Source organism: Cervus elaphus, chromosome 27, assembly GCF_910594005.1.
Source record: "Cervus elaphus chromosome 27, mCerEla1.1, whole genome shotgun sequence".
NCBI lineage: Eukaryota > Metazoa > Chordata > Mammalia > Artiodactyla > Cervidae > Cervus > Cervus elaphus.
Window position 1 is genome coordinate 52,042,526 of NC_057841.1, and position 17,993 is coordinate 52,060,518.

A 17,993-nucleotide genomic window follows, 5' to 3' on the forward strand; every position below is an offset into this window, starting at 1 on the left:
ACAGCCGGGAGCCCAAATATCCGGCTGAATCCTTAATCATGTACCTGTGGGGCCAACTACATGCTCCTCCACTAAGGTGAATTAAAAGTTAGCTTTGAGCTGCTGCCCTCTACAGGGCAGACAGAGTTTGCAGTTTGAGTGAAGTGAAAGTCGCTCAGATGTGTCCAATTTCTTCTGAGGTAAGGTAAGGTGAAGTCGCTCAGCCATGTCTGACTCTTTGTGACTCCACGGACTGTAGCCTACCAGGTTCTTCCATCCATGGGATTTTCCAGGCAAGAGTACTGGAGTGGGTTGCCATTTCCTTCTCCAGAGGATCTTCCCGACCCAGGGATCGAACCCAGGTCTCCTTCATTGTAGGCAAATGCTTTACTGTCTGACCCAATGGACTGTACAGTCCATGGAATTCTTCAGGCCAGAATACTGAACTGGGTAGCCTTTCCCTTCTCCAGATCTTCCCAACCCAGGGATCTAACCCAGGTCTCCTGCATTGCAGGTGGATTCTTTACCAGCTGATTTACAAGGGAAGCCCAAGAATACTGGAGTGGGTAGCCTATCCCTTCTCCAGCGGATCTTCCCGACCCAGGAATCAAACCAGGGTCTTCTGCATTGCAGGCAGATTCTTTACCAACTGAGCTATGAGGAAAGCAGTTTGAGTTCAGCCAAATTAACTGTCTACAAAAATAGTTAACAATTAATAAGTCAATACTTTTTGGAAAGTAGCAGAATTCAGTCTCTACAATGGTTCATCTGCACTGTTCACCACACAATCCAAAATTAATCCACATAGGAACAAGAAGATACAAACATATCTCAGAGATATTACGGGTTTGGTTCCAGACTACTGCAATAAAGCAAGTCACATGAATTTTTTGGTTTTCCAATGCATATAAAAGTTATATTTGTACTGTAGCCTATTAAATGTGCAACATTATGTCTAAAAAATTTACATACTAACCATCATCTGAGCCTTCAGTAAGTTGTAATCTTTTTTGCTGATGGAGGGTTTGAAATATGGTGAGAATCAACAAAATGTAACACATTTTGGGAGAAAATGTTGTAGGAAAAATGGCACAAGTAACTTGCTTGACTGTAGGATTGTCACAAACCTTCAATTTGTAAAAAACAAACAAAAAAATCTGCAGTATCTGCAATTCACAAGAAAATGAGGTATGCCTGTGTGACTCATTCTTAAGATAAAAGACAATTAACAGAGACGGACCTCAACATGACCCAGACGTTAGAATTTGCAGACGAGGATTTTAAAGCAGTACTCTCTCATAACTATGTTCCAAAATATATAGAAAAATATGTTCATAATAAGGAATCAGACAACTCCACAAAGAAAAAGAAGCTTAAAGAAAAAAAACCAAAGTGAAAATTCTAAAACTGAAAAATACCTGAAATAAAACATGTATTGAACAGGTGTAGTAGCAGAATGGAAGTGAAAGGAGTAAGATTCAGTGACTCTGAAATAGATAAATGGATATTATGTAATCTGAAGAACAGGGGGAAAATACTGGGGAAAACAAAATAAAAACAAAAAACATGGGTAGAACCTCAAAGTCTATTGCAACTGACCTCAAAGTCAAAGGCAAGTCAATGGAAAAAGCATAGTCTTTTCAATAAGTGGTGCTGGAACAACTGGACATCCACATGTCCAACAAACAACAACAACAAAGTAGACAGACCTTACACCTTTCATAAAAATTAGCTCAAACTGGATCATAGATTTAAATATAAAATGCAAAAACTAAAAGTCCTAGAAGATACCAAAGGAGAAAACCTAGGGGACCTTAGATTTGGCTTGGTGATAACTTTTTAGATACGACACCAAAAGCACAATCCATGAAAGAAAAATTTGGACTTTATTTAAAATTGAAAACTTCTACTCTTCAAAAGATACCATTAAAAGCACAAAAAGACAAGCCACAGATTGGGAGGGAATACCTGCAGAATACTTATCTGATAAAGGATTGTACTTAAAATATACAAAGAACTCTTCAAACTCAATGAGAAATTAATGACCCAGCTGAAAATGCATTAAAAAATGTGCTCATCAAAGATACTATACAAATGGCAAATAACCATATGAAAAAATGCTTGACATCGTGTTATTAGGCAACTGAAAATTAAAACAACTGTGAGATTCCATCTCCCAACTAAAATCCAAAACACTGGCAACACCAAACATTGGTGATGATGTGGAGCAAAAGAAATTCACCCGCTGATTCTAGGAATGCAAAATGGTACAGCCACTTTGGAAGAGAGTATGGCAGTTTCTTCCAAACCTAAAACAAAACATACATCACTCACATGATCCAGTAATCACAGTCCTTCGTATTTACCCCAATGAGTTGAAAACATGTCCACACAAAAACCCACACACAAATGTTTATAGCAGCTTTACTCATTAACTGCCAAAACTTAAAAGCAGACAAGATGTTCTTCAGTAGGTTAATGGATAAGCTGTGGTACATTCATACAATGGAATATTATTCAGCACTAAAAAGAAATGAGGTATCAAGTTATGAAAAGACATGAAAGAAACTTAAATACATACTGCTGGTGAAACAAGTCATTCTGAAAAAAACAACACACTATATGATTCCAACTATATAACACCTGGAAATGGCAAAATTATGGAGACAGTAAAAAGACCAGCAGTTGTCAGGGGTTGGGGGTTGTGGGGAAGGAGAAATGAACAGGTAGAGCACTGGGAAATTTTAGGGCAGAGAACTACTTTTTATGGTACTATAATGGTAGATATATGTTATTATACATCTATCAAAACCTACAGGACTGTACACACAACAAATGAAACTTCATGTAAACTATGAACTTTAGTTAAAAATAATGGATCAAATAAAAAGTCATTTAATCTCAAAAAAAAAAAAAAGGATCAGTATTGGTTCATCAGCTGCAACAAATGTACCACATTAATGCAAGCTGTTAATAACAGGGGATAATGGAGTGTCATGAATAAATTGTATGGGAATGCTCTGTACTTTCTGTTCAACTTTTCTATAAAACTAAAAGATAAACGTACAGATTCAAGCTCAGTTAACCCCAAATTGAATACATGCAAAATGCACGCACACACTCATCCTGGCACATCAATGTTAAACTTCTCAAAACTAAAGTGAAAATCTCAAAAAACAGAAAAAAGGACATTACATACATAGAAATGATTTGAATGAACACTGACTTTTCAGAAACAATGAAGGCAAACTTCCTTTGCTTCTCCATAAATTTCCATTCATGAGTTTCTTTCTTGTACTTTATAATCTAAGAAAGCATTTTCGTGTGCAAAGTTCTAGTGGTGAAATATGAGAAACCTACAAAGGAGTGTATGTGTATGCCTGTGTGAAAACGAAAATAAAAGCAAGAATTTCCCCTTTCCTTACATCATGTCTGTTTCCTTGGTGCTCCCAGACTGTAAAGTTAGCAGGAGTAAGGCTAACACTGAACTAATACAATGATTTTGAATGGGGAAAATGCTATTAAGCATTTTAAAAAATTATTTAAAAAAATAATCTGGCATGTGCAGGTATAAAGATTAGACAATCTAAACAATTTTTTCCCCTGTTTCATAAACTGGATACCATGGCAATAATTATTAATATCTGATCTGATATCAATTTTGTGTGGATGTTAAAAGGTCTAAAACCTAACAACCATTAACCAAACTAACGTCTTATGAATTTTAAAAGACTCTGGAAATTCAGGGGCTAAAGATTTCCACTGAAAGGCAGTGAAAAGACATTAATCCAGGGCATAATGAGTCACAAATGCCAAGAAAGGGCCTGGCAAGGTGGCAAATGTGACCGTAGAGGAAAAAATAACACTAGAAAATAAAGAGGAATTCTGCCTTCTTTTCTATTACATTGTTAGGAAAATATTTACCCATTTAATCACAACAACTGCTGACAGCAATCAAAGTTAGCAAGGACAACTGCTGCTTCTGTATCCACTTCAGTTGCAGGATTAATTTGGCAGTCCACCAACATGCTCTGCAAGGTTGCACAAACACTCCCAGCAAAGCTAAGGAACAGTAAGAGAACTACTATTTGTTGAGGGCAACCTTCCAACCAAGTCCTTGGATGGGTGCTAATAAAAAACTGGGGTACTGGTTCTACTTGAAGACAGAAATCTGATTAATGACAATCTTTACCAAAGTCAATTTTGCTCCCATTCAAATGTGTCCTTTTCCTTACAAGAATCAGTCAAACTCTCTCTCTTACCCAATAGTCCTGCAAGCACTTAGTAATACTGTCTCTTGAGCAACGAGTGCATCTGTAATGTATTCTGGCGGTGGTGGTGCTTTGGTCACTAAGTTGTGTCCAATTCTTGGAATCCCATGGACCGCAGCCCACCAGACTCCTTGGTCCATGGATTTCCCAGGCAAGAATACCGGAGTGGGAAGCCATTTCCTTCTCCAGGGGATCTTCCTGACCCAGGGATCGAACCCACACCTCCTGCATTGCAGGTGGTTTTTTTTACTGCCGAACCAGCAGGGAAGCCCTCTAACTAACCAATAACAACCAAAACACTAACTACCATTATAGATAAGCCAGTCCACCTTTCTGGACATCAGTGTCCTCAACTATAAAACAGGGAAATGGATAAAAGTATGATCACTAACTTTAACACCATAGTGAATGGTGTCCCAAAGTCATAACTTCATACTTCCTCTGTGCAGATGTTGATGCACATTCTTTCCTTACATAGTTTTCATCAAATTTTCAAAGCGGTCTGTATTAAAAAAAAGAGTGGTAAGGATCACTAATAAAACAGTAAACAGAGAAATCAATAAAACTATGCTTTCCTTTTAAGGACGATAACTCATGAGAATGTAGCTGTTAAATAATTTGCGTCTCCTGAATACGCCATCTAAAAAAAAAAAATAAGTATGCTACTGTATGAAATTCAGAGTTGGAAAGAGCACTGACAAACTAAACCCTTTTGTCTCAGAATATCTATTTTCCACTGGAACTGTTCGCATGTCATTTTGGCTTGTCTGAGCTCCAGATCCCCCTAACCAACTGTCTACCTGGTCCCTGCACTTGAGCACCTCAATATTCTCTTCCAGGTCTATCCCTTCCCCCGTTTTCCTCACTCCCTAAGGAGCATCATGAACTCAGTTCTTCAAACCAGAAACCTGAAGTCATTCTTGGCATTTCCTTCTCATAGACCTGCCACTCCAACCGATCACCAAGTTGTGTCAAATCCACCTCCAAATCTATCTCAAACCATCCCTCCCCCTTTTCCCCAATCCCACTGCCCCCTACTTGAATCAAAACCATGATTTGATGTTGCCTAGATCTCTGCCATAAGACTCTTAAGTGGTCTTAAACTCTCTTCCTTGCTACACAGGCAGATTCACAGTCCTGAGGAAATGGGGACAGACTGGAAATCAGATCGCATTACTCTTCTAGGTAGGAGGCTGCTTTCTTTAAAATCCAGAATCAAACCGATCACCTTTACAGAGCCCTCGGGGCCCTGGACAACCAGAACCTTGCTTTTTAGATCCTGCCAAGTGTTTTCTTTCCCAAGGCCTTGATATGAGTCTCATCTGAAGGTTCTTCAAAGGACACATAAAGACAAGCTGTCATAGTCTTAAAAATTCCACTGACTGTGACCATTTGCTATGAAAAGGGAATTTACATACTTAAAAAAAAAAAGTAACGGCAGAATTTATGTACTCGCTGACGGTACTTTTCTGGAATCAGAAAGGAGAGAGGGAAAGGGCTTAAGGTAGGTTCTCCAACAGAACGCCATAAAGCATTTGCTGGGGTGGGGGTGGGGGCAGGTCATTCGTGCAGAGGTTCCCCAACGACGACAAGAGAATTTTCATTCCTTCCAAGCCTTGCCCACCCTGTGACCAGGTCCGGGGCCGCCGGCTCGTCTGAAAGGCACCCCTCCACCCCAGGTCGCCTCGCGCTTAGGGGGCCCCGCCCCGGTCTTGCCAACAGCTGACCTCGAACTAGAAGGGTCACTACCGCGCGGAGAAGGAAAACGACCTTCCAGGTCAGGAGCAAGCAAAACCGTGATGGACAATGCCTGTCGCCTCGCACGTACGGTTTCTCCTAAACTCAAACAATGCTTCCGGATTGGCTTTTTTTTTTTAAATTAAGTCCCCTTGCCAAGGAGACCCCGACTCCCAGCCGAGACCCGACGTTCCTCCCCCGCCCCCCCGCCAAGGGGCGCGAGAGGCGGGGTCGCGGCGCTCACCTCGGAGCAGGGCCATGGCGGCGGGCGGGCGGCGGTGCTCGGGTCCCCGGCGGCGACGCCGCGGTCCCGCCCGCCACGCCCGACTTTAAGCGCTAGGGGCGGTGCCAGCGAGGCTACGCCCCTACCCTTTCCCCTACTTCGGAGGGCTTGTCCGAGCGCTCCCCTCTGGGCCACGCGTTGCCCTTTTTGGCGCCATACTGGGTGGGAACCAATGGTGCCAAAAAAACCTCGCGGGGACACAGGCCTCCCCACAGGAAAACGATCCTCGAGAGCGGATTCTTCCCATCTCACTGTTTTTTTAGAGATTCCCTCTCTGTTTCGCAATCGAACGTTTTGACTCTCCCCTGCCCAACCTAGCCTTTGGGGCCCCTCCCCGCGCCAAGGTAATTAGCGGTTCCCCTCCTCCTCACTCCCGGATTCCCTTCAACTTGTGACCCGGCGGCCAAAGGTGTGAATGGGCAGCCAAAAGGGTGGAAAGGGTTTCCGGAAGGTCTGAGGCGGCCGAGCCCGGCCGGAAGTCGGGTGGGCGCGGAAGACGGCGTGGGAGGGGATTGGCTGAGCCGCTCTGGCAGGCGGGGTGGGCGGCTGCGCAGAACAGCCCAGGGCGGGGAGCCGAGGCTGCTGGACTCGCCCGGGAGGTCCGGGCGCGCGAAGCGGGGCAGGGAAGTTTGCAGGTGTGGGTGTAGCGAGTGGCGTAGGGGACAGGGCGCCCCCGGGTCCACGATGCAGCCCCCGGATGAAGCCGCAGTATTTTCCTTATATGATCGGGCCCCGTGACTGGCGGCGCCGCCGGCCCGGAGCCTGAGAGGATTATGAAAACGTGTCAGGCGAAATGGGGCCAGGGACCCGGGGGCTGGGAGGTTAGGGGGAGGCAGTTAGGCTAAGGTTTGGGTGTGGTTAGGGTGGCCCCTGCCGCTCTGCGAGCCCTGGTCGATGATGACGTGACCACTGCGCAATCTGAGTTCTGGGAACTAGGTGATGGAGCGTGTTCTGAGAACGGACTGAGACCGGGCGAGCAGGGGCTGACGCGGGCGGTAGACCCCAGCGCCAGGGCTCGGGGGCGGGCCACGCTGCCTCTGGCTTAGTTCGGTGGTTGGAAAGCGGTGGGTGGGAGGCTCTGAGGTGTTCTGTGAGCTGTCTGGGAACGCCCGCCCCAAATCCAGGTTTTCAAACGCGTTCGTGGTCCTCTCATTTTGTATTTTTTTTTTTTTTTAGCCCAACGTTTTTATTATGAAAACTTAGAAACTTACAGGAACGTGCAGAGACTTCTACGTGAACTACCCGTATGTTCATCACCCGTATTCTACAATTGTTAACACTTTGCCATATTTGCTGTATCACATCTTTCCACCTTTATATATATATATATATATATATACACACACACGCACACACACATTGTTTTTTTCTTTGTCAGCCTTAGTACACTTCAGGAATACTTTGGCTCACGTTAAAGGTGAGTATATGTTTACAGTCCTTTAATGGCAGAATTACCATACGGTCACACTTATGAATCTTCAAGTTGGATGAGTTTCACAAGTGCTTATATGGTTGTAACCCAAACTATTCTCAGCTTTCAAAATGTAATTAGAGCATGTCCAGCATTACAGAAAATCCCTTCATTTCTCTCTTGTGCTCCCCTTGTTCCCCTTTAATCACCATCTTTTGTTCTTTGACCCTCTGGTTTATTCTTTATTTCTCTTGCTTTGATTTAAACAAATCCAGGAAATTGATACTTGTTTATTCAATACGTAAATTCCAAGGCTGTTAACTTTAAATTCACTTTAATAACTTTAAATAATACGTATATTGGTTTTTCACAGCAGGTGTATATAGTCAGTGGAATTTGGACTTTGAATAGATCAAAGCTTCACACATACCTGATGATATTTTTTTCATCTCCATATTCTGGATGATGAGTGATAGTAAAATAAAAGCTACCATCTTTGGGATTACTGTTATGTGAAACAGAATAACATACAATTCATACAACATCAGACAAACCTGAATTAAGGGACATTTTGCAACCCCATGAAATAGGTAGGAGTTAATCCTTTCTTATTTTATAAATGAGGAAGCTTAGACCCAGAGAAACCAAGTATTTGCCAAAGCCTCAAATCTAGAAAATTGCTGAATTTGAAGTTTGAACTCTTGATACTCAGAAGCCCAAGGCCTGTGTTCTTTGTCCAGGGCTTATGGCATTTGGAACATAGAAGTGGGGGATAGAAAAAAAGTTAGCTAAGGCATATGTTATAGAAAACAGGAAAGGTGGTGAATGCTAAGTTAATCTTCCTTGGTGGAAGAAACAAAGTAGTAGAAACCTTGGTAAAGGTAACGTATTTGGTGACTTGAGTTAGAAGATTTATTTGCTTTTTTTGGCAGAGAAAGGTGGGTGGAGAAGTGAGGCAACAGGTCATTACTAGATGCTCGCCTTTGTCAACTATGGCTCCTACAGAAAGTGATTCGAAGGACCATTTTCTTAATTCTTCCAAGGATAGTACAGAGCTGATACCATTCTAGATGCATATATATAATGCATACCTTAGAGCATTAGAACTTGATTTATGTTTGACAGCTAGCTACTCATAATAAAATAGAAATCAAAGTGGAATTCATTAGGTGAGCCAAAACCAACATGTGTTATCGCAGGTTGGCACTCTGAACTTCAGCCAGTCAAATATGTTTTGTAATACAAAAAAAAAAAAAAAAAATCAGAAAACATGTGCAATTAATTGTGTTAAGTGTGAGATACAACAGTGGAGGAAATAAACAAATCTTGAAAAGTTAATGTGTTTTTCCATTAAAACTTTCTAATAGTCCAAATGCAAAATAAATTCTTGGTCTCTAGAACTATTGATAAGGGTATTAGTGTTCTTCAATAAGAGAAAAAGGCAGGTTCTATTCTGTTTGGCCCTCATATTTATTGAGAAAAGTTAAAATGCCATCATGAGTATCACAGTTTCCCACTTAACATCTTATAGATCGCCTGCAGCACGTCCGTCCAAATAGAAATTTCTAAGTTTTCCGTAATTAAAAATGTCATGAAAATGGGTGTATTTGAAAACCATTGAGTAAAAAGGTTTACATATATAAAAACATGAAAATCTATGTAAAGATATTTACACAATCTCAGAGTATCATGAAGAGGAAAAGTTATCCATACACTAGAGAAATCTTGTGGGTATTATCTTGACCAAATGACCAAGCTTAATGTTACCTTTAATGGGACAAACTGACATCATGCACTGAGATGCACGGAGAAGGACACAAACTCATGTAGGATTTCTCCAAAAAAATGTCTGACAAATCTAATCATAAGGAAACAATCACACAGATCGAACCGAAGGGCACTTTGCTAAATAACAAACTGAACTCTTAAAATGTCAGTGTTGTGAACAACAAAAAAGGCCAGGAATGGTACTAGATGAACAGGACATGAGATGTGACAATTAAGTGTAATGTGGGTTCTTTTTGGAAACTGGATTCAAAACAACTCTAAAGAACAGAATTGGGACAGTTGGAGGAATGGTCTGTAAATTGCATGAGGTGGTATTGACATTACTTTTCCTGATTATGTTAATTATACTGTAGACAGGGCAGATATTGTCCTTTGTTCTAAGGAAATACACACCAAAATATTTAAAGGTGAAGAGTTATGGTGCCAAAACTAATTACCAAATGACTGGAGAAAAAACAAACAAACCATGCATCCAGATAAACTGGCAAAGACAGAAAGCAAACATGGCAAAATATTACTAATTAGGGAACATAAATGTAGACTACATGGTTGTTCATTGTTCTATTTTAACTCTTCTATAGCTGTTTAACTTTCAAAATAGAGAGGAAAAGTATCTTTCAAGCAAGCTGAAAAATTACCTAAAATTCCATTTAGTTCTTTTCATTTTTAACCATATCTATATCAATCTATACATGTATAGTAAAATACTAAATATATCAAAATTAGGTATTTTATAATTTAAAAAATCTAGACATGAGATGTAAAGTTAACTGTTGTAAGACATTTAGCTTTCAATATTTTAAAAAATAGCCTATTATCATGTCTTTCTGTATTTTTATGAAAAGAAAAAGAGTAGCATTAGTGTAAAACTGAAAATCAGTGAATCAATTATAAATCTTCAATTTGCATGTTAAGATTTCATTAGGATTTCATAAATAACTGGCCTCAGCCCTGTCTTCTACATTATGTGGATAATTTTGCTGTACTTAAACTTCCTATAATACCCCAAATTGATGGTAGTTTTGAATAGCACTGCTTTTAGAAGTTTCATTAACAGAGACTGGGAAAGCTGGTACAGTTGGTAGGAGCTGGGACTGTTAACAGATGAGTACAGTGACCCGTCAGTATCTTAGGGGATTGGTTCTAGACCGACACCTAAATCAAGTCCTTTACATAAAGTAGTATTTGCATATTTGCATATAACCTATGCACATTCTCCCATATACATTAAAAAATCTCTGATTAGCTATAGTACCTAATACAATGTAAATTCTATGTAAATAGTTGCTGGTGCATGAAAAATTCAAGTCTTACTTTTTGGAACTTTCTGGCAAATTTTTTGATTGTAGTTGAATGAATCCATGGATTCAGAACTCAAGGATACGGAGGGCCTTGAATTTGAATGAACGAGACAGTTGAATTTGCTAATCTTGAGTAGCTGGGAAAGTTATGTATGTGCTCATTGTTAATCTAACTGCTTTGGTGATAACTTCAAATTTTGTTAAGGGGCAGTTATGGGGAGGAGAGGGTGAGATGTATGGAGAGAGTAACAGGGAAACTTACATTACCATATGTAAAATAGATAGCCAATGGGAATTTGCTGTATGTCTCAGGGAATGCAAACAGGGGCTCTGTCTTATCAACCTAGAGGGGTGGGATGGGGAGGGAGATGGGATGGAAGCTGAAGAGGGAGGGGACATGTGTACACCCATGGCTGATTCATGTTGAGGTTTGACAGAAAACAACAAAATTCTGTAAAGCAGTTATCCTTCATTTAAAAATAAATTTTTTTAAAAAAGAGGCAGTTATAACCTTGGATATGGTTTTGTCCTTATAACAGATGCCTACCCTACTGAAAGTTTAAGTTGCTGAACAAGCACATCAGAAATAAGTATAGACAGAGAATAATACAGACACTGATTTGCTGAATTTAAGTTTACCCCAGGTCTAGATGTGTTCCAACTAGCTTAAAATACTACCACAAACTTAAGTGAAGGATATATATATAGACAGCTGGCCCTTGAACAGCATGTGTCTGAACTGCACAGGCTGATTTGTAGATTTGTTTCAACAGTAAATACTATTGTACTACATGAGCAGAGATTGGTTGGAATCTCGGATACGGAGGAACTCAGTATGTGTAGACCTGTCTATAAATTACGTTCAGAGGATGTAATTTGACTGCATGGTGGGTGGGCTTTCCTACCCCCTCCTCAAGGGTCAGGTTTATTTGTCTTTGTTCCTCTACCTGTTTGAAAGTTACTTGCAATGTCTGTACCCTTACCAAGCCTTAGAATTTCATTTGGTAATACAGGTATACTTCATTATATTCTGCTTCACTTTATTGTGTTGTTTTGTTGTTGTTTCATTTTGTTTTTTAAATTGAGTTTGTGGCAACTCTGCTTGGAGCAAGTCTAACTGGTGCCATTTTTCCAACAGCATTTGCTTACTTTTTCTCTCTGCATCACATTTTGGTAATTCTTGGACTATTTCAAACTTTTTCATGATTATCATATTATGGTGATCTGTGATCAGTGATCTTAGCACACTTCAGTATAGTGGAAAAATACATGTACTATGAAACCAAAAAATTTGTGTTACTTGTGATATTCATTTTATTGCAATGGTCTTGAACTGAACAACCAACATTTCCAAGGTATACCTGTATTAACTTAGTTAAATCTAGGTTCTACAACTGAGCAGGACCCTATCGGGCCTCCCCTGGGTAGACCCCACCCACCATGTCCTTCACCTACTGCTTGTTGGTAAAAAAAAAACTTTAGCCTCCTTAGCCCTCCCTGAGTTTCAAAGAGCAAATTTAATCACAAAAGTGAGAAAAGGCAGAAATATAAGAAAAGTTAAGAGAAAGTAATAATGGTTTAGCCATAAAATAAAGTCAAGGACCTTTTAGTTCCTTCTTAAGGGCTATAAGTAACATTCTGAGCCATATCCTTGAGCTGTTTTCCAGATACTGAAACACCCACCTGGTGGAAGAAGTCAACTGCCTGTTGACCACAAGCAGGAGACCCCAGACTGGCTGGAATCAGAAGGTTGGTGATGCTGACTCCCCGCCAACATCAGGTGATGTCAGAAAAATGTTTAGGAGCTGATCAGACACTCTGCAACCCTAAGCCTCACTCTGTCTTTAAAAAGCGTTTCCCTGAAGTTCACCCAGAGTTCAGGTCTTTTGAACATTAGCTGCCCATACTCCTCCTTGGCCCTGTGTTACACTGCCCTTTCCTTCACCATCACCTGGTGTTGGTAGATTGGTTTTACTGTGTGCAGGCCAGCAGACCCAAGTTTGGTTCCCCAAAAACTGTAGTGAGATTGTTTCTAATCTGTAGACCAACTTGGGGACAATTGACATTTCTGTAGTATGGAGTTTTCTTATCCATGAAATGTTTTTCCAGTACTTTAATGTCATTGTTAATGTTTTTCACTTATGTAAGTTACTCCATACAGATCTTATATTGTTCCCACTGATTTGTAATGACATCTTTGCCATATACAAAGTTATACATATGAGTCTATCTCTGAGCTCTCTGTTTTATTCCATTGATCCACTGCACGCAAACTGCCTTGTTTGAATTAACTCAGTAAGTCTTATTTTATAGGGAGTTTCCTTCTACCTGCAACTTGCAGGCTGCAGTTTGCCAACCTCTGGTTTAAATGATCATGATGCATGTTTGAAATACAGACCCCTGAATAAAGTGTCTTAAGAAAGCATTAAAAATAAACTTTTCAGCCAATGTGCAATTAGTTTTAAATTTCATTTAAACTTGTCATACCACCTTATTCAATAGTATTTATTTCCACAGATTTTTATCCACAGCTGAATATTACAGTGGCTAATACAGGCAATTTTTATAAACAGGTTTAGTTTACAGATTTGTTCAAAATGGAAAAATATTTTTATTAGTAATATTTCTTCTCCACTGTTAGATTCACCCCTGAATATGATGTGAACTCCTCAGTGAAGCAGTCCTTTATCTAAACATCAGTTGGTAACAAAATGTTATATTCAAATCTGGATTATTCTGACACTGTATCACTTTAGAAAGCAGTTTAAACTCATTTTTGATTGACCCTCTTTATTATAATTGGAAAATTTTTTGGAAAAACAATCTTTAGTATCTAATGATCTATATAATAAAAAAAGGCCTATGTTTTATTGGCATTGGCATCAACCTCTTAATTTTCTATACATTGATTCTCTATGGCACCAATGTGTACAAAAAGTGAATTATGGCTGTTTGACTCATGCAGCAAATAGTGAGAAATATTCTGTGAGGAAAAACTAGTGTCCTGCCCCATGCTGTCACATTTTAGTAACTGTTTAGTCCTTTGGCATTACACAAGTGTTTCAACTTACGATTCCCTTGCTACCTTAGAACTAGGTCAAATGTATGAAAGCAGTTAAACTTACTATATATTAAAGAAATGGATTTTAATTTATTGGTTACTGTTATCATAATGCATTAAGTGAGGCTCTTAAGTATTTGATGAACTGATAGTGTTAATTTTTTCTAAGTTTTCCAAGTTTTGTCTCTTGTTTTTACAAAAACTTTAAAATGTAGCATAGGAAAATCAAGGGAAAAACTCTTGTTGACATGCTTCATAAAAAGGAGAATAAAGCCTATTTTCCTTTGGGTTTGCTCTGCTTGCTGGGTACCATTACGTCTAACAGTGGCTGTGACAGCTTGTGGAGAATGCATGTAGGTGGTATGTTTGTCAGCTACAGCAACAATTGTTAATATGCACACAACACACACTACTCTCAGTAAACTGACAGATCCAGTTAATACTTAAAACACGAATTGTTTAATCTATAAATATTTGATTCTTAAGTAATCTTTAAAATGGTTTTTAGTTTCAAAAGACAGGACAAAAACACTACTAGAATGTTATGTTGAACATGAAAATTCTTCCCACAGCAACACTTACTTCAGATAATTGATGTCAGTTATCTTAGTAACTGCTGAAGGCACGTAGTGAGAAAAGTGTCAACTAAATTTTAAATACTAAAATACAAAGAAAGATACCTGGCATAGAATTCAAACCTTTATGTTGGGTTAAATTATTTAAATTATAAGTCATTGATTTCACGAAGTTGGAAAATGTGCTGAACTGACTTAAGAAAAATGCTAACTAAAGATTACTAAAGATGCTTCTTCTAGTCTCTGTTATGTTAGATAGGGCAGATCTAAACATTAAGTAACATTAAGACACATTATTGTGTCTGTAAAAGAGTGCTTGTTTTTTTTTTCCTAGTTGCTCAGTCATGTCTGACTCTTTGTGACCTTATGGACTGTAGCTCGCCAGGTTCCTCTATCCATGGGATTTTTCAGGCAAGAATACTGGAGTGGGTTGCTGTTTCCTCCTCCGGGGGATCTTCACAACCCATGGATTGAACCCATATCTCCTGTGTCTCCTTCACTGCAGGCAGATTCTTTACCTACTGAGTCATTAAGTATATACAAACTTCAGCTCCAGTAAAATATCTTTACCTTTGGAAGAGAACTCAATCTACCGTTTCTTAGGCTTAGTAGGGGAATAGTCATAAGGTTCCCCCACCCCATTTATTCTACTTGCCAAGCTTTTATTCAGTGAGTCCTTGGCACCCAGTGATTAACCACTGATAGGTCTGTCATATCACTGGTAGTGACAGCAAAGGTAGTGACCCAGAGGGATGCAGAGATGAGAGTCTAAGACGGCACGTAGGGAATTCCCTGGTGGCTCACACGGTAAAGAATCTGCCTGCCCTGCAGGAAAGAAAGTGAAAGTCACTCAGTTGTGTCCAGCTCTTTGCAACCCCAGGGACTGTAGCCTGCCAGGCTCCTCTGTCCATGGGATTCTCCAGGCCATAATACTGGGGTGGTTAGCTGTTCTCTTCTCCAGGATATCAAACCCAGGTCTCCTGCATTGCGGGCGGATTCTTTACCATCTGAGCCACCAGGAAAGCCCAAGGATACTGGAGTGGGGAGCCTGTCCCTTCTCCAGGGGATCTTCCTGACCCAGGAATCAAACCAGGGTCTCCTGCATTGCTGCAGATTCTTTACCAGCTGAGCTAAGACCTGGGTTTGGTCCCTGGGTCAGGAAGATCCTCTGAAGAAGGGAATGGCTACCCACTCCAATATTCTTGCCTGGAGAATTCCATGGATAGAGGAGCCTAGAGGGCTATGTAGTCCATGGGGTCACAAAGAGTCAGACGTGACTGAGCAACTAATTAACACATCCAAGGACAGGGAAGCCATTGCTTTTAAGGAATCACTGCTTTTCAAATTCCTTACCACTCTAACGAGGCATTTCATTTTCTCTAGTAGGTTAAGAACAGGCCCTACATGAAACTAAGTTTTAAGCTAAAATGCAGTAAAAAGCGAATTATACATAATAAACAATTTTAAAAAGAGGTAGCCATAGACCCAATTGGTTTTGACTGGCCTTCCAAATGTAGTCACCATGTGGGCTGAAGAGTGTGGGTCAGGGTTGTCATATCGTGTGACTTTATCTGGGGAGGGAGGAGAAGACACAGTTCTGTGTGGACACCCGAGAGGAGTCTGGATGTTCAGTGTGGAGGTCATGTTGACGACATGGGTTGGGACCTGCTAGGCAGTGTCTTTGTCCGGCTGTGGTGCCTCTTCCGCCCAGGGGGTGAGGAGAATGACAAGGAAGCTGAGCTGTGAGGGCTCCGCACACAGGACTGTTTAGTTCTCGGAGTTTGTTGTATTTCTAAGAGCCTTTTAAGTTGAGAGGCTGAATAAAAAGGTGGTGGGGTGTGTGGGCTCTACTTGTACTTTGTGGAGAAATTTTATCTTCTTGATGCAGCATAGAGGCTCTTCTATGATTTGCAAACACCATCTGTTCCTGTCATGGGAGGAGCGTACTGTTATCTACCAGAAATGTGAAAAAATAGTAAAAAAGGGTTATAAGCAATATGTAGGATTTTCTAATTGAATGCCTGCTATTGAAGAAACCAGCAGTAAACACATAAAATCTGTTGTAATATTATCACTAAATACTCTTTTTTTAAATCCTTATTTTAAAGCATAGATATTTACAATTTTTTGTAGTAATTTTGAAAAATGTTGAAAATAACCTGAAAAGGGAAAGTTGACATAAGCTATTCTCTCTCTTAAGAAAAAAAACCACATACACACACACACACACACAAGCACCCAAAACTTTTGGATAATAATTTAATAATACCTGAACTGATTTTTTAGAAAGGCTTTTCAAATTGTCAGATTCTCAAGATGAAGTTTGCTTTCCTTACTATGAGCATTACATAATATATTATGTAATTATACCTCTTATTGGAGGTATAATGGCATTAAGGGATTAAATGCTTTTATATCGACTTGTTTGATTTTTAATCTAATAAGACTTGTTACTGTTTTCTAACATTTAGATTATATTGATTTTTTTGAAAGTTTTGTTGACTCAAGAAGTGCATGGACTAGCATTGGAAGTAATAATATCTATTTGCTTACATTTTATGTTTGGAACTGCAGCATTTAGCACAATTTAGCACATTTAGCACAGTTCTGCATAAATTCATGACTACACAAATAGGTCTGAGTATATTAGGGACCAAGTCTTCTAGTTTTACTTCAGAAACCAATAATCAAACTGTTTAGTCTGGAGGTCAATTACACCATTGTCTCTGCATCACTAGGCATTAAAATTATCTTCAGGAAACTTCTCAGAAGGCCCAGGTCTATATATTTGTCCTCAAAACATCTCATAAACCCATCCACACCTGTAGTGTGTTGATGTGGGGAAATGTCACTTGCTATGTGACAGTATCATGCTTATTAGTACCATTATTTGTTAAAAGCCCTCTGGAGGCCGTTTATATGACTTACATTATTTTTAATGTCATCTTACTTTGGACATTCTCCAGTTATGTCCAGAGATCAAAACTAGGCAGTTTCTATTTTATAGACTGGCACCTTTTATATGGCCATGGGGACTGCTTGGTGGCTATGGACTATGATGTGAATTTGTTTAGACCAAAATCATACTTTAAAAAAATCTTCCATATTTCAAGTGTTTTTATTCGGAGCAGTAGGTACAAAATATAATGACAGATGTGTCTTATTCTGTATAGTTCACTCTGCACAGGCTCTCAAACTCTGATTTGATCTAGTTTTATAGATTTTTAACAGATTCTTAAGTTCACTTTACTGTCCTATATACTTCCTTCGTGCTCTCACTGGCAATTGAGCTTTGGCACGTGCATTTTCAGACTTCATTGAGGAACTCCAGATTGAGACATGCTGGGATGTGGATTGAGTCCATGGTCAGAGAAGATGGATTAAATGGGAACAAAACGGGAAACATGTGCTTGAAGTCTAATAGCAGCTGCTGAGGGTCATTCCGATCTTGCAGTTGTGCCTGTGGGGAAGGATAAGACCATGTAAAATACTGCCTGTGTCTAAAAATAGCCAGTTTTGGGTGAATTCACAAACGGAATCACAAGAATATTCCTGTTACAATAACTAGGCAGGACTTCAGGAGAATG

General features: G+C 39.7%; 2 protein-coding genes, 1 long non-coding RNA gene and 2 other non-coding genes across 9 annotated transcripts in view; 3 read left to right on the forward strand and 2 right to left on the reverse strand.

The window, feature by feature from the left end:
* The window catches only part of ACAA2 (acetyl-CoA acyltransferase 2), a 39,072-nt gene extending 32,695 nt beyond the window's left edge, over nt 1-6,377 (reverse strand). For 2 of the 4 annotated variants that reach the window (XM_043888877.1, XM_043888880.1), the window contains exon 1: nt 6,232-6,377. In XM_043888877.1, coding sequence (XP_043744812.1) covers nt 6,232-6,247 — 16 coding nt within the window. In that variant the 5' untranslated portion in view covers nt 6,248-6,377. Of the gene's footprint in view, nt 1-4,642; nt 4,753-6,231 lie in introns of those variants that run through there. The other 2 variants (XM_043888881.1, XM_043888878.1) reach the window with 2 other exon arrangements.
* A 236-nt stretch (nt 6,378-6,613) lies between these two features.
* LOC122684681 lies at nt 6,614-13,213 on the forward strand. The gene is made up of 2 exons (XR_006338123.1): nt 6,614-7,687; nt 12,438-13,213. It is a non-coding gene; the product is annotated as an uncharacterized LOC122684681 (long non-coding RNA).
* Nucleotides 6,941-7,083, forward strand: LOC122685091. The gene has a single exon (XR_006338263.1).
* Nucleotides 7,159-7,241, forward strand: LOC122685089. Its single transcript, XR_006338261.1, has one exon.
* A 4,295-nt stretch (nt 13,214-17,508) lies between the features above and the next one.
* Nucleotides 17,509-17,993, reverse strand: part of MYO5B (myosin VB) — a 337,892-nt gene continuing 337,407 nt past the window's right edge. For both annotated transcript variants that reach the window (XM_043888876.1, XM_043888875.1), the window contains one exon: nt 17,509-17,866. In XM_043888876.1, the coding sequence (XP_043744811.1) occupies nt 17,714-17,866 (153 nt within the window). In that variant the 3' untranslated portion in view covers nt 17,509-17,713. The remainder of the gene's footprint in view (nt 17,867-17,993) is intronic.